The sequence below is a fragment of the Syngnathoides biaculeatus genome, chromosome 20 (assembly GCF_019802595.1).
Source record: "Syngnathoides biaculeatus isolate LvHL_M chromosome 20, ASM1980259v1, whole genome shotgun sequence".
Lineage (NCBI taxonomy): Eukaryota > Metazoa > Chordata > Actinopteri > Syngnathiformes > Syngnathidae > Syngnathoides > Syngnathoides biaculeatus.
Genome location: NC_084659.1, coordinates 960,541 through 974,352, shown reverse-complemented (window position 1 = coordinate 974,352; position 13,812 = coordinate 960,541). Strand labels below are relative to the sequence as shown.

Below are 13,812 nucleotides of genomic sequence, written 5' to 3'. Positions count from 1 at the left end.
GAATTCGAAAGATGTATTACAAACACCATCCAACATTTACACATGAGCCTTGAAGTGTCTCCAGATGACTACAGTTCAATTGAGGAATTGTGCCACTGTCTAAAGCAGATAAATAACTGGATGTGCCAAAATTTTCTTCAACTAAATCACATCAAAACGGAGATAATTGTTTTGGGCAATAAAGAAAAGAGAATTGCTGTTGGTAGACACCTGGACTCTCTATTTTTAGAAAGCAAAGACCAAAGCCGAAACCTTGGTGTTCTGATTGATTCTGACCTGACTTTCAACAATCATATCAAATCAATCACAAAAACTGCCTTCTACCATCTGAAAAACATCTGGAGTCAAGTCTTGTATGTGAGCAGACCAGGAAAAGCTCATTCATGCTTTTATCTCAAGTAGACTTGACTACTGTTATGGTCTTCTGACCGGACTACTGTCCTTGTTAATGTTTAGGCACGTACTGTACTGTGTTGTTGCGTATATTCTGCACTAAATTGGTGCTTGAACACGATTATTTAAGTCATTGGTCCATTTTAATGTAACTGTAAATGGTGTGGAGTAGATTACCAAGCAATGGATACAAGTTTTTTTGTTTTGTTTAGGGTAGTCAGCAAGTGAAATTCTTGCCACTTGGCAGCTGCTGTTCTGTTAACACCAAACTTTAATACATTGGCAAAAAAAAAAAAAAGATAAACGAAAGTTTATCTTAAATAAACGTTTCAAGACGATCTTGATTAGGTTAGGGTCTTTTGGTGACGATTTAGTTCTCTCACCACTCCCGCCTGAGTTCGTGTCGGGGTCAGGCAACGCATATTCTTATACCCGTTTGGTCATGTGCTGTTCAACATTGACAATGCTGTCAGATGACTTCCTGGGTGGGGTTTTCTCTTACCGCAGATCACCCTGGAGTCGAAAGATAGCTTTTATTTTGAAGGGGCAGCAGCGGTGATCTGTTGCCTTAATTATTTGTGGCGCAAGAGATCCGATTCGATGATTTTTTTTTGCGGTAGGAGATTCGATCGGTTATTGTAAATCTTTCTGAATTTGGACCGAATGGTGTGAATCCTCGACGCGGGACACCCCTGATCACTACTTTAGCCCAATCACATTTCATGTAGTCTTCGTGTCCGGTTGGAGTCGTTTCGTGCACGTTGAAGCCTCTCGTGGTAGCTTAGCTTGCTGACGAAGAGACGCGTTTGTGATCAACACTTCTCTCATCAGAAATCAAGCCTGAAGTAAAGTGTTCTTCTTTCGTAACCGACTGGTAAGATTGCCAAGACTGACACTTAAGTGTGCATACCCCTAGAGAACCCATGGGGTCACAAATGACCCAGTGTAATGAAGGCTCACAACGCACCACAGTTACTCTTTTAACCCTTCAACCCCAACGTCGCACATGTGTCTGCATTAAATGGATTGTTTATTGGTTGTTAAGGCCCACTGGGTCATACGTGAGCCATCAACTAAACCGGAAGTAAATTAGTAATTTTTTTCAAATGTGACAGTTTTGTGTTCCTTTGAAGCTTATTGATTAGTTCGTACATAAAAATTTAAAGTCCGGGTGTGATCCCTATAAACATTCTAAAATATATATTGTAATGAAAAATACATATAACATTATTCACTTCAATGTCTATACGAAAAAATAAATGTGAGCGAAGAGCGTGTCATCCATGCGCAAAGTTGCAGAAGTGTCATTCTCCGATATCCAAGTGGTCGCCATATTGGCTGCGTCCTCCGTCCGTGACGTCACCCGGACATTCGCCAATGAAAACACGCGGTGCACCCTAACTATGGGAGACAACGCGCCCCGTCTGACATGGAAGCTCTTTTCGAAAAAGAGAACACCACACAACTGAGTGAAGTTACTGGGGCAATATTACACTATTGTTTCGAGCCATATTCAGATGATATGCGATCATGGCCAAACCTCATCCTTCGCAGAAGCAGTGACCTCCAAACGTGGTGCCTCAGCTGGTGTGGCTGATTTTTGCCATGGTGGCAGATGAGGAGGAGGTGGAGCCGAGCCATGCTGCTTTTAGGGCTATGTTCAAAGCTGCCGCAGTACTTGTTGAACATCGTCGAGCCGGGGCGAATTACTGCCTCCCTGTTATTTGGAACCCATGAAGCTCTCGTCCTCTGCACCCGTGCAATCCATTTTTCACAACGAACCGTGTCTCTTGCAAACTTATGAAGGGTAAATCCATTCTCCGAGTGTTCAAGCAATGTCCAGCAATGCAATGAGCCGGCATTTTGGCTAACACGAAGGAACACTGAGCTACCTTCCCGGGGGTAAAACTAATGGAGACAAACGAGTCCACTAGGGGGCGCCTCTGTCCTATACGTCACTTCCTGCTTCTCAAAAACAAATCCCTCTAGAGGATTTTCATGGCGGGAGTTACAAAAGGCTGTATACGTCAAAATCATATTTTGTGGTGGGGAAAAAAAAAAACGCATGGGCCCACATTGGCTGATGTTTTTTCATAACATACTAAAAATCATCCATTTCATGACAGGAGCCCATTAAGCAAGACTTACATGAATGTGCTCCTCTGTCCTCAGCACCAATGGCCACCAACATGTTTTTTTTTCTGCCGTTTTCTTCTTATCTAGTCAGATCGATCCACTTGTGTTGTCACATTTGAGTTGACAAGGTAATGCCCAATGAGGGTTAAAAAAAAAAATGGATGTTTGTGGTATTGGAATACAATATTTTATTGCAGTAGTCTCAGAGTGCAGTTGCCAACATTGGCTGTCAGATATTTACAGTACAAAATCAAAAGACACAAAAAACCTATAAATGAGACTTTACGATTTTATTTGGTTTTACTGTCATAATTCACATATCTGATCAATGACATAATTAATTGGCTCAGAGAAAGACATCATGCGCAGTATATCTCAATCTAAAAGCAAGTTTATTTTTATATAGTAGTATTTATATTTTTTTTTTTTCTTTTGACGCAGTACTGTATATATCTGATGGCCAAAACAAACGTCAGCACGATCGGAGAGACGAGGCAGATGTGAGACGGCACATAATGCGCGGATTAGGATGTCTTTCACCATTGCACTACGTCAGATTACTAAAATAAAATCTTGTATTCCGATACCACTGCATCCATTTTTTTCAATCAGTGAGCTTTTATCTGGTCAACTCAAATGCTTTATACACTCATTTCCGTAGCGACAACAACAAGGGTGGCTCATGCCAACTGTATTATGAAAAAAAATGGGGAGGAGAAACGTGTTTGTGGATCCTGATCTTGTAAAGCCAAATAAATAGTACTACATAAAAATAAACTTGGTTTTGGATTCAGATATACTGTCCAAGACGGCGATGACAAATGTCTTTTGCAGAGCCCATCAATCATGTCATTGTTCAGCTCAGCAAGTTATGACATGAAAAAATTATTGGCCAATCAGCAGAAAATGCTAATTGGTGGATTCCATACTGGCTGATACAATTGGTATAAATTCTAAAAACATGCATGGTAGATTAATTGAAGACCCGAAATTGCCCACATGTGTAAATGGTTGTTTGTTTATACTGTATGCCCTGCAATTGGCTGGTGACCAGTTCAGGTTTTACCCCGCCACCTGTGTGAAGATAGCTGGGATAGTCTCTGGCAGTCCTGAGACATTTGTAAGGATAAGCAGCTCAGAAATTGGATTGATGGATTCTGAGTGCTTTTGTTGAATGTCTATTTCATCACAAACTGTCTCTCTTAGAGTAGAAGAAACAAATAGCTGTTGTCTTTATCTTTTACAGTTTCCATTTGTTGACTTTTTGGTGTTGTCCCATTTTCACTAATGTATTGTTTAACACACAATGTCCAAATCTGAATCATGATACAAGAGGTCTGATTTTCACTTGGTTTTCTCATCCCTCTTATGTAGCGCAGAAAGTGATCGTCATGTGAAAATGTTTGCAAGAAGGACCGGAGAGTACGAGGAAGAAGTTTGTGGACCAAAAAAGAAGGAGAAGCCACAACGTCAACTACTGGATGCTGTGTTCAATCTAAAGCCTCGAATTGTCCTATGCAGAGCAGGTTGGTTCATTTGTTGCATGCATTCTAATTTGAATGATTTTTTTATTTACGGGCCTTGTTTGATGATGCATTTTACGTAACATTCACATCCCGCCCTGTGACTGACTGGCAAACAGTTCAGGGTGGAGGCTGCCGTTCACCTGAAGTCAGCTGGGATAGGCTCCGGCACTCCCGTGACCCTTCTGAAGTTAAAGGTCAAGTGTCATTAAATACATTATTTTTAGTATGTTATTAATGGAAAAAACGGCAGCCTGCTTGGTCCCATCTGTTTTTTTCACCACAAAACTTGATTTTGACGTATATGGCTTTTTGTAACTCCCCCCCCATGAAAATCCTCTCGAGGGATTTGTTTTCGAGAAGAAGCAGGAAGTGACGTTGGAGGCAGTAGCGCGCTCAAGCGGACTCGTTTTTTTCTGTTGGTTTTACCGGCGGGAAGATAGCTCATTGTTCCTTTGTGTTAGCCAAAATGCCGGGTCCTTGCATTCCTGGACATTGCTTGAACACTCGGGAGAATGGATTTACCCTTCATAAGTTTGCAAGAGACCCGGTTCGTCGTGAAAAATGGATTGCACGGGTACAAAGGACGAGAGCTTCATGAGTTCCAAATGACACGGAGGTGTGGTTACAGCTACTAAAAATAATAATACTTTGAGGGGGACTGCGTACTCCGTCTCTAACGTAACAAAAGATCCGCGTAGGTATGACAGGGGTGCGAAATGTGTCGATTTACGCGTCGGACGGCTTCCGCGTCGTGCTCGTCGGCAAAGGCTTCTGCGTCGAGCTCGCCGGCGAAGGCTTCCGCGTCGTGCCTTGTGGACGTGCATGCCTTCGGCCAGGCTTGCTCGTACATACTGTCTGGGAGTCTGTTTGTTAGAAGTGATCCATATATTATCTAAATATGGCTCGAAACAATAGGGTAATATTGCCCCATACACTTCACTCCATTGTAAGATGTACTCTTAGAAAAGAGCTTCCGTGTCTGAAGGGGCGTGTCCCACAGCGTCTTTTCAATGGCGAATGTCCGGGTGACGTCACAGGTAGAGCATGCAGCCAATATGGCGACCACACGGATGTCGTAGAATGACACTTCTGCAACTTTGCGCATGGATGACGCACTCTTTGCTCATATTTATTTTTTTGTATAGACATTGAAGTGAATAATGTTATGTATTTTTCATTTCAATATCTATTTTAGAATGTTTATAGGATGACAGTTGACCTTTAAGTGCCTGTCTTAAGGAAGGACGTGCGAGGGGGGCCAAGAGAGGCAAAGTCAGGTGATGCCCAAGAGTGAAAGGGTTGACTTTCTTTGTTTATAGGATGACATTTGACCTTTAAGCGGCTTGGAAAATTTTTGTTATATATATATATATATATATATATACACACACACACACACATACATATACACACACACACACACACACACACCAAGCAGCCATCCTTTCCGGTAGGCCCAGCCAGCCTCAGGAGCACCGCCAAGTAGCTGTCAGGTCCCTGACTGTCAATTGACCCCTCCGTGGATATTGCGCAATCCGCGTCACTGACCAATCAGAGGCCAGAGATCTGCATAAACCAAAGCCCGTTTTTGCTCCCGCCATTTTCTCAGACAACATTGCATGGTCCAGTATAGGTTTAGTTAGCGTTTTATCGTGTATTTGGGTTATTTAACAAAAAATATGGTTAAGAGGTGTAGTCACGGACTTTGTAATAGTGACGACAGGTAACCTGAAAGGCTAGTTGGTGGAGTTCGATTCGTACCCTTTCCAAAACCGAAGACCCAGTACGAAAAATGCCTTTGATGGATCAAACTTTGTGGAAGACCGCATCATCAACTAAATCCATCTACTATCAACCGGAACACATATGTTTGCACGAAGATATGCCCTATATTTGATTTTCAATACACGTCTCGTATCAATGAATGAGACGTTCTTCGCTAGCATAACATTGCTACGTGTGAATGATTGAATGAAATCAGAAGCATGGCATCTCTCTCAGTTAAGAATGTATTGTTTTTAGAATCTATAATATATCGTTGATTTGAATGAAATCAGAAGCATGGAGTCTGTCTCAGTTCAGAATGTATTGTGTTGTATTTGCCATTTTTACTGTTTGTCTTACGTCAGCGCACGTGGCATGACGTCACTTCAGGAGGCGTGGTTAAGTGCCCTGTACGGAGGGGTCAATTAATGGCCCAACCCCATGAATCATTGCATCTCCCCGAGTGGTCTGGTGCATTTAAAATCTGGAGGGCCAGTGACCCAAGGGAAGGCATGGCTAATTCCCCCACCAACCTCTATAAACATCTCTTTGACAGACTTTTTTTTTTTTTTTTTTTTAAATACGCATTGTTCTCAAATGAGTCAACTTGGCATTATAAATACACCTTGATAATTTGAAATTGGAAAGAATAATTCCTACCTGAAATGAAAAGATCGCAACACAGGTGTGTGTTTTTTGATGGGTACCATTCATCCCGTTTAATTGTCAAAATTCATCAATCTTTTCTGGTCTTTTTGAGATGGTATTCCATAGAATGATTGAACTGTCTTGTCTATTGTGACAACCAACAGCACAAAAGGTCTCGGGCATTGTGACAAATATCTGCTCCGGTCCACCGACTCTCATACTGCTGAGCAGCCTTGTTTGACCGGCAATATGCCACGGTAAAAACAGTGGCGTCATGTGCACGATCACTATATAATGCATGTGTTCACTTTCCATAGAATAACGTGTTACTTACTATTGTACAGTGTTGCCTCGTTTAATCTGGGCTTACGTTACAGAAAATACACGTGTTAAGTGAAATCCATCCATCCATCTTCTTCCGCTTATCCATGGTCAGGTCACAAGGGTAGTAGCTTTAGCAGGGACCCCCAGACCTCTGTTTCCCCAGCCATACCCCGAGGCTTTCCCAGGCCAGGCAAGAGACTCATTCTCTCCAGCCTGTCCTAAGTCGCCCCTGGGGTCTCCTTCCTGTGTGAAGTGCCTGGAACACTTCAACAGGGAAGCATCCAGGAGGAATCCGGATCAGATGCCCCAGCCACCTCATCTGGGTCCTCTCAGTGCGGAGGAGCCGCGGCTCGACACTGAGCCCCTCCCAGATGATCGAGCTTCTCACCATGTCTCTAAGGGAAAGCCTGCAAACCCTGCGGAGGAAACTCATTTTGGCCGCTTCTATCCGGGATCTTGTTCTTTTGGTCATGACCCAGAGCTCGTGACCAAAGGTGAGGGTAGGAACGTAGATTGGTAAATTGAGAGCTTCGACTTTCAATTTAGCTCCTCCTTGACCGCAACAGACTGATACAAAGTTTGCATCACTCTTGACCCTGCACCGAACCCACCTGTCGATCTCCCACTGTTAATGCCTGTGTGAGAAAGGTTTATAAACAGGGTTCGTACGGGTCAGAGAATTTTCGGAATATCATGGGAAGAAACATTGCATTTTCCAGGTCATGGGAAGTCCGGTAAATAAAAAAAATATTTGGCTTGGGTCAGGGAATGTCATGGGATTTTTGTTTTTGCAGCTCAAAATATTGTTTATCATGTTTTTTTAATTGAAACAATAAACCTGTCAAGCAAAGACCCATAAGTCTTGCACATTTCCGCTATAAGAAATTTGTCAAAGTGACGTAATTTTGTTCAATTCATCTAAGTGTGGAGGTAGTGCACACCTGAGCTTGGTGAAACAAACAAAGCTTCCAGTTATGGATATGCCGGGAAAGTGCCGATTTAATGACGCGAGGTTAGAAAATGAGTTGTACCGGAGGTGGCTGGCACCTTGTGAGATTCATACAGCGAAATGTTCTCCATGCGGTAACCTCATTAACCGATCGAACATGGGAGAAGGTGCGTTACGAACTCATATGAAGTCGTCCAAACACATCACAACAATGTCAAGGAAACTGAAGAATAAGACAATTTTGACAATTTCCAACTTCCTCCATGGAAAATTCATGGAATTTTGAGCCTCTGGAAGTGTACGAACCCTGTACAAAGTGTGTGGTATGGGATTAAACAGCCTTAAAACATGTAAGAAATGGGAAAAAACACACTGTAAACAAAAACACACTAAATGGAAAAACAAACACAAAACAAAAAATACATTTGTTAATTAAAAAAAAACTTGTAAACAAAACACGCACTATAAATGAAATAAATAAAACATGAGTTACGACTTCCACTTGAATAAATTGCTTCTTCCACACCAGCTATGGAGTCATTGGTCTCCACTTTTGCCATTGATGTTACACCAAGAAGGCTCAATTTTGGTGCAGAAAAAGGGGGCATTTCAAGTGCAATTAATTATTGGCAAAACTAATTCATGATTTGAAAATGAAAGTTTAATTGCATTGGGCAAACAATACATTGAGACAATTTCTAATGGAATTATGCACGATGTAAACTCCATCCCCATTTGGATTCTGGATTTTTTGTTTGTGGCTAAAACCAAGCCCACTTGGACTTTCTTCCATACTAAACTCTCTACATAAGTGATTGTGTCAGTGGCTGTCTGCCGCAATTTTGACTTACTTAGTAATAATAACGGGGTATTTCTACCTCTACAATGTACAGTTGCAGGTCACTATTGTGAGCACATTAAATTTAACCCATTTGTGCTTCTTTTCTTTCAGACATAATTGAAAAACTTGAACCAGAGTGGCAGCAGCCAGTGTCTCCTCACATCAAAGTTGAAGTGGAGGGAAAAGATGATCAACAGAATAAAGAGGAGAAGGAAGAGTTCCTCCACATGAAACAGGAAAAGCAGGAGGAAATCATCCAGGTTCCTTCAACTGGTGTCTATGTGAAGCGGGAAGAAGGTAAAAGTGAGGAGAGACGACGAGCGGACCCTCCAATGACGAACAGCTCAAGTGATGGAGACCACTGTGGAGTATCACAAACGGATGATGATGAACAGTCGGAAAGTAATAGGACATGTCATACTGCCAACAAATGCTGGAAATGTTCTCACTGTAGGAAAACTTTAGCTTCTAAAAGCAATTTAAAAAGACACATGAAAATACACACAGGTGAGAAGCCATTTACATGCTCAGTTTGTGGTCAAAGATTCACTCGGAAGGGAACCCTAAAAATACACACCAGAACACACACTGGTGAGAAACCTTTTTCCTGCTCAGTATGTGGTCAAAAATTCTCCTTCAAGCAAACCTTAAAAATACACACAAGAACCCACACTGGAGAGAAGCCTTTTGCATGCTCACTCTGTGGCCAAAGATTCTTTGAGAAGCGAAAATTAGAAAGACACACAAGAACACACACTGATGAGAAATCTTTTTGCTGTTCAGATTGTGGCCAAAGATTTTCTATGGAGGAATGCCTAAAAAGACACACAAGAATCCACACTGCAGAGAAGCCTTTTGCCTGCACAGTTTGTGGTAAAAGATTCTCTGAGAAGGGAACATTAAAAATACACACAAGAACGCACACTGGTGAGAAACCCTTTTCCTGTACAATTTGTTGTCAAAGATTCTCTGTGAAGGAAAACTTAAAAATACACACAAGAACTCACACTGGAGAGAAGCCTTTTGTCTGCTCAGTTTGTGGTCAAAGATTCACTCGGAAGGGAACCTTAAAAATACACACCAGAACACATACTGGTGAGAAACCTTTTTCCTGCTCAGTGTGTGGTCAAAAATTCTCCATCAAGAAAAACTTAAAAACCCACACAAGAACACACACTGGTGAGAAGCCTTTTGCCTGCTCAGTTTGTGGTCAAAGATTCTCCATCAAGAAAAACTTAAAAACCCACACAAGAACACACACTGGTGAGAAACCTATTTCCTGCTCTACTTGTTATCAAAGATTCTCTTATAAGTATCAGGTTAAGAGACACAAGTGTTCTGGTATGAAAAGCAATGATCAAGAGGCTTTCAATGTAAATGAGTAATATCAAAGTAATTGTGATTTGTAAGTGACAAAATCAACATTCGGTCTCTAACAACGAGATAATCTCAGCCTACTTCTACTTCCGACTTTACCTGACAACGCCCCACTCTGCTATTAAAGGAGTACACTCATAATTCCGAACAGAACAGGTGCCCGCATCCTTACAGTGAAGAAAATAAGTATTTGAACACCCTGCTATATTGCAAGTTCTCCCACTTAGAAATCATGGAGGCGTCTGAAATTTTCATTGTAGTTGCATGTCCACTGTGAGAGAAAATCGAAAAAGAAAAATTCAGAAATCATAATGTATGATGTTTTTTTTAACAATTTATTTGTGTGATATAGCCGCAAATAAGTATTTGAACACCTGTCTATGAGCAAGAATTCTGACCCTCAAAGACCTGTTAGTCCGCCTTTAAAAGTCCACCTGAATCAGATGCACCCATGTGATGTCGTTAGCTGCATTAAGACACCTGTCCACCCCATGCAATCAGTAAGACTCAAACTAGAGCTGTCCAAATACACCAGAGACAAAATTGTACAACTCCACACGGCTGGAAAGGGCTACGGAGAAATTGCCAAGCAGCTTTGTGAAAAAAGGTCCACTGTTGGAGCAATCATTAGAAAATGGAAGAATCTAAACATGACTGTCGATCTCAATCGGAGCGGAGCAAGATATCACCTAATGGGGGTCTCAATGATCCTTAGAAAGGTGCGGAATTGTCAGAGATGTTCCTAGAAAAACAGCTAAGACAAGCCTGAAGACTGTAGTGAGTGAACTCAAATCAAAAAAGATTGTCTTGCTCGCGAGGGACAGGCAGGAATACCCACTGCATAAGTGCGCTCCCTCAGAGTGCCAAATTGGTAGTCCCTGTCTGCTGTTTTTTTTTTTTTTGCTTTCTCAGGTCAAAGGGTTACATGGTTACAAGTTCACACAGTGAAAATGCTGACACAGATGGCTACACTAACGGCACATAAACACTAAGGTACATGTTTCTTCAATGCTGCAAGAGTGTCCTGATAACCCCACAACCCCAGGTGTCACTGGGTCACATTCTAAGACACGTACGCACAAAGAGTTATTCAGACTAAGACTAACAGAAACAAACGCAAACAATTCTAACAATAACCATAGTAGTACGTATATGTTTTTATCATAACATAGTGATCAATTCTTTCACAGGAATCAGCCCAGGATGACATGACATGGTTAATGACCTGGAAAGAGGTGGGACCACCGTTTCCAAGGTGACTGTGTTGGTAATAGACCAAGACGTGATGGTTTGAAATCATGCATGGCACGGAAGGTTCCCCTGCTTTAACCAGCACATGTCAAGGCCCGTCTTAAGTTTGCCCATGACCCTTTGGATGATACAGAGGAGTCAAGGGAGAAACTTTTGTGGTCAGATGAGACCAAAATGGAACTTTTTGGTCATAATTCCACTTACGGCTTTTGGAGGAACACAAATGATGAGGTCCATCCCAAGAAGACCATCCCCACTGTGAAGCATAGGGGTGGTAGCATCATGCTTTGGGGGGTGTTTTTCTTCACATGGGACAGGACGACTGCACTGTATTGAGGAGAGGATGACCGCGGCCATGTATTGTGAGATTTTGGGGAACAACCTCTTTCCCTCAGTCAGAGCATTGAAGGTCGGTCTTGGCTGGGTCTTTCAACATGACAATGACCCGAAGCACACAGCCAGGAAAACCAAGGAGTGGGTCCGTAAGAAGCATATCAAGGTTCTGGTGTGGCCTAGCCAGTCTCCAGACCGAAACTTAATGGAAAATCTTTTGGAGGGACCTGAAACTCCGTGTTTCTCAGCGACAGCCCAGAAACCTCTCTGATCTCGAGAAGATCTGTGTGGAGGAGCGGGCCAAAATCCCTCCTGCAGTGTGTGCAAACCCTGTGAACAACTACAGAAAATGTTTGACCTCTGTTATTGCAAACAAAGGCTACTGTACCAAATATCAACATTGGTTTTTCCAGGTGTTCAAATAAGTATTTGCAGCTGTATCACACAAATAAATTATTAAAAAAATCATACATTGTGGTTTCTGAATTTTTCTTTTTAGATTATCTCTCTCACAGTGGACATGCACCTACGGTGAAAATGTCAGACCCCTCCATGATTTCTAAGTGGGAGAACTTGCAATATAATAAGGTGTTCAAATACTTATTTTTTTCACTGTATATCTGCGGGCATGACTGGTGGACCACACCCGTAACTTTATGTCTGCCGGCATGACTGACCACACCCAGACATTTTTCAAATGTGAGTGAGTGCACCCACTGATCTTGTCACATCACTCCTAACAACAGTAATCAACTCAAACAGAAGGTGCGCACAAATACCCTAAGAACTCAAGAAAAGTGCGCTCGCACGCACATTAAAGAAACGGAACTTCAAAATGCTTTTGTGCCTTCTTAAGAGCCGGATTAAAACTGGCAAAGAGTCCCGTGTTCGCCACACCTGCTCTAGATCAGAATCATGAATCATGTTTGATTAATTGTACATAGTTATCACATATTTACTTTCGTTTGCTTTTAAATGCTCTTTTTGTTAATACTACATAGCTCTGTGGGTTTCTTTTAATGTTTTTTTAATGCTTGAATAGTATGATGCAACAGAGAAATACGCACTAACATTACACCCGGGAAGCGCTTGACGGAGGCGTCACAACCAGGATGACAAGGATGACATCACAAGACTTGAGACGAGTAGAGGACAACACCAAGATGCGACACAACCGCTCGGCACGTTAATGAAGGGCGCGCTGCATTTCATGTCTTTATTTGCCGTAGTTACTTTGTTTAGTGACTCACGTTTGCATTGCATGTCACACCTGCTTACGGTTATGTTTTCTATCGTGTTTTCTGTGTTTGTTATGTTTTGGATTGCCAAATTAATAAAAAGCGGCGACTTGGAGATGTGGGCAGAACGGATTGGTGATTGTGAAAGAGACACATCCCACGTTCTCCTCACGAGCCAGAAAGTTCCTCTTGTCTTCCTTCCTTGCTGTGTAAACCTGACAAATCACTTACGTTATCAGTCATGAATCAGAATCAGTTAATGTCTACATTGTTGTTGTTGTTGGTTTTTTTTTCTTTTTTGATCAAGCACATTTTCAGAAAGTTTCCTTCAAACACTACACTTTGAAAATCTCAGTTAAATATTTACCGAGTACTGAGGGAATGGTCACAGTGTGATGTCAGGAACTGCTCAAAATCCAATAGCTCTTTTCTACTGTCTCCTTCTGCTCCCATCTATTGTATCTTTTATTTGTCTTTATGAAGAACATGCAAACTCCACAAAGGCAGGGCCGAGATTGAACCTGGGTCCTCAAAATTGTGAGCCCAATGCTTAACCAGCTGATCCACCGTGCTGCCACATGAACTCAGATAGTTTCAAAAAATGTTTTTAGTTAATATGTTGTGTTGTGCAATATTGGGTCATACAGTTATGCAAGGCACACAAACATACAGTTACACATAAACAATCCTCAATATATTTTAAGATAAATACGTTTTGCATTTTTGTAGTGGGTAGATCTTTGTGACATCATTGGTCATTTTGAAAAAAGAAAACATGTCACCCCCCTGGTCGATCGCGAGAGTCTGGCTGATTGAAAAGTAGATATTGGGGTAAAAAAAAGTCTGGAGGTGACTGTTGGTAATACACTAAGACGTCAACGTTTGAAATCATGCATGGCACGGAAGGTTCCCCTGCTTAAACCAGCACGTGTCAAGGCCCGTCTTAAGTTTGCCAATGACCATTTGGATGATAAAGAGGAGTCATGGGAGAAAGTTTTGTAGTCAAATGAGACCAAAATTGAACTTTTTGGT

General features: G+C 41.8%; 1 protein-coding gene across 2 annotated transcripts; it reads left to right on the top strand.

Annotated features, from left to right (window-relative positions):
* Positions 1 to 894: 894 nt before the first annotated feature.
* Positions 895 to 12,972, top strand: LOC133493820 (gastrula zinc finger protein XlCGF57.1-like). 2 transcript variants are annotated; one of them, XM_061807718.1, is made up of 4 exons: positions 895 to 1,267; positions 3,904 to 4,055; positions 8,693 to 9,844; positions 12,585 to 12,971. In XM_061807718.1, exons 2-4 carry the CDS (start codon positions 3,929 to 3,931, stop codon positions 12,587 to 12,589), a joined length of 1,284 nt encoding a protein of 427 aa, XP_061663702.1. In that variant the 5' UTR covers positions 895 to 1,267; positions 3,904 to 3,928; the 3' UTR covers positions 12,590 to 12,971. The 2 variants fall into 2 exon arrangements, with proteins under 2 accessions (XP_061663702.1, XP_061663701.1); XM_061807717.1 differs by having other exon boundaries at positions 8,693 to 12,972.
* Positions 12,973 to 13,812: the final 840 nt, after the last annotated feature.

Excerpts from the sequence above, each read along its gene's own strand:
- LOC133493820 (XM_061807717.1), top strand. The coding sequence starts at position 3,929 with ATGTTTGCAAGAAGGACCGGAGAGTACGAGGAAGAAGTTTGTGGACCA. Across the intron at positions 4,056-8,692 it reads AATTGTCCTATGCAGAGCAG|ACATAATTGAAAAACTTGAA; the intron begins GTTGGTTCATTT and ends CTTTTCTTTCAG.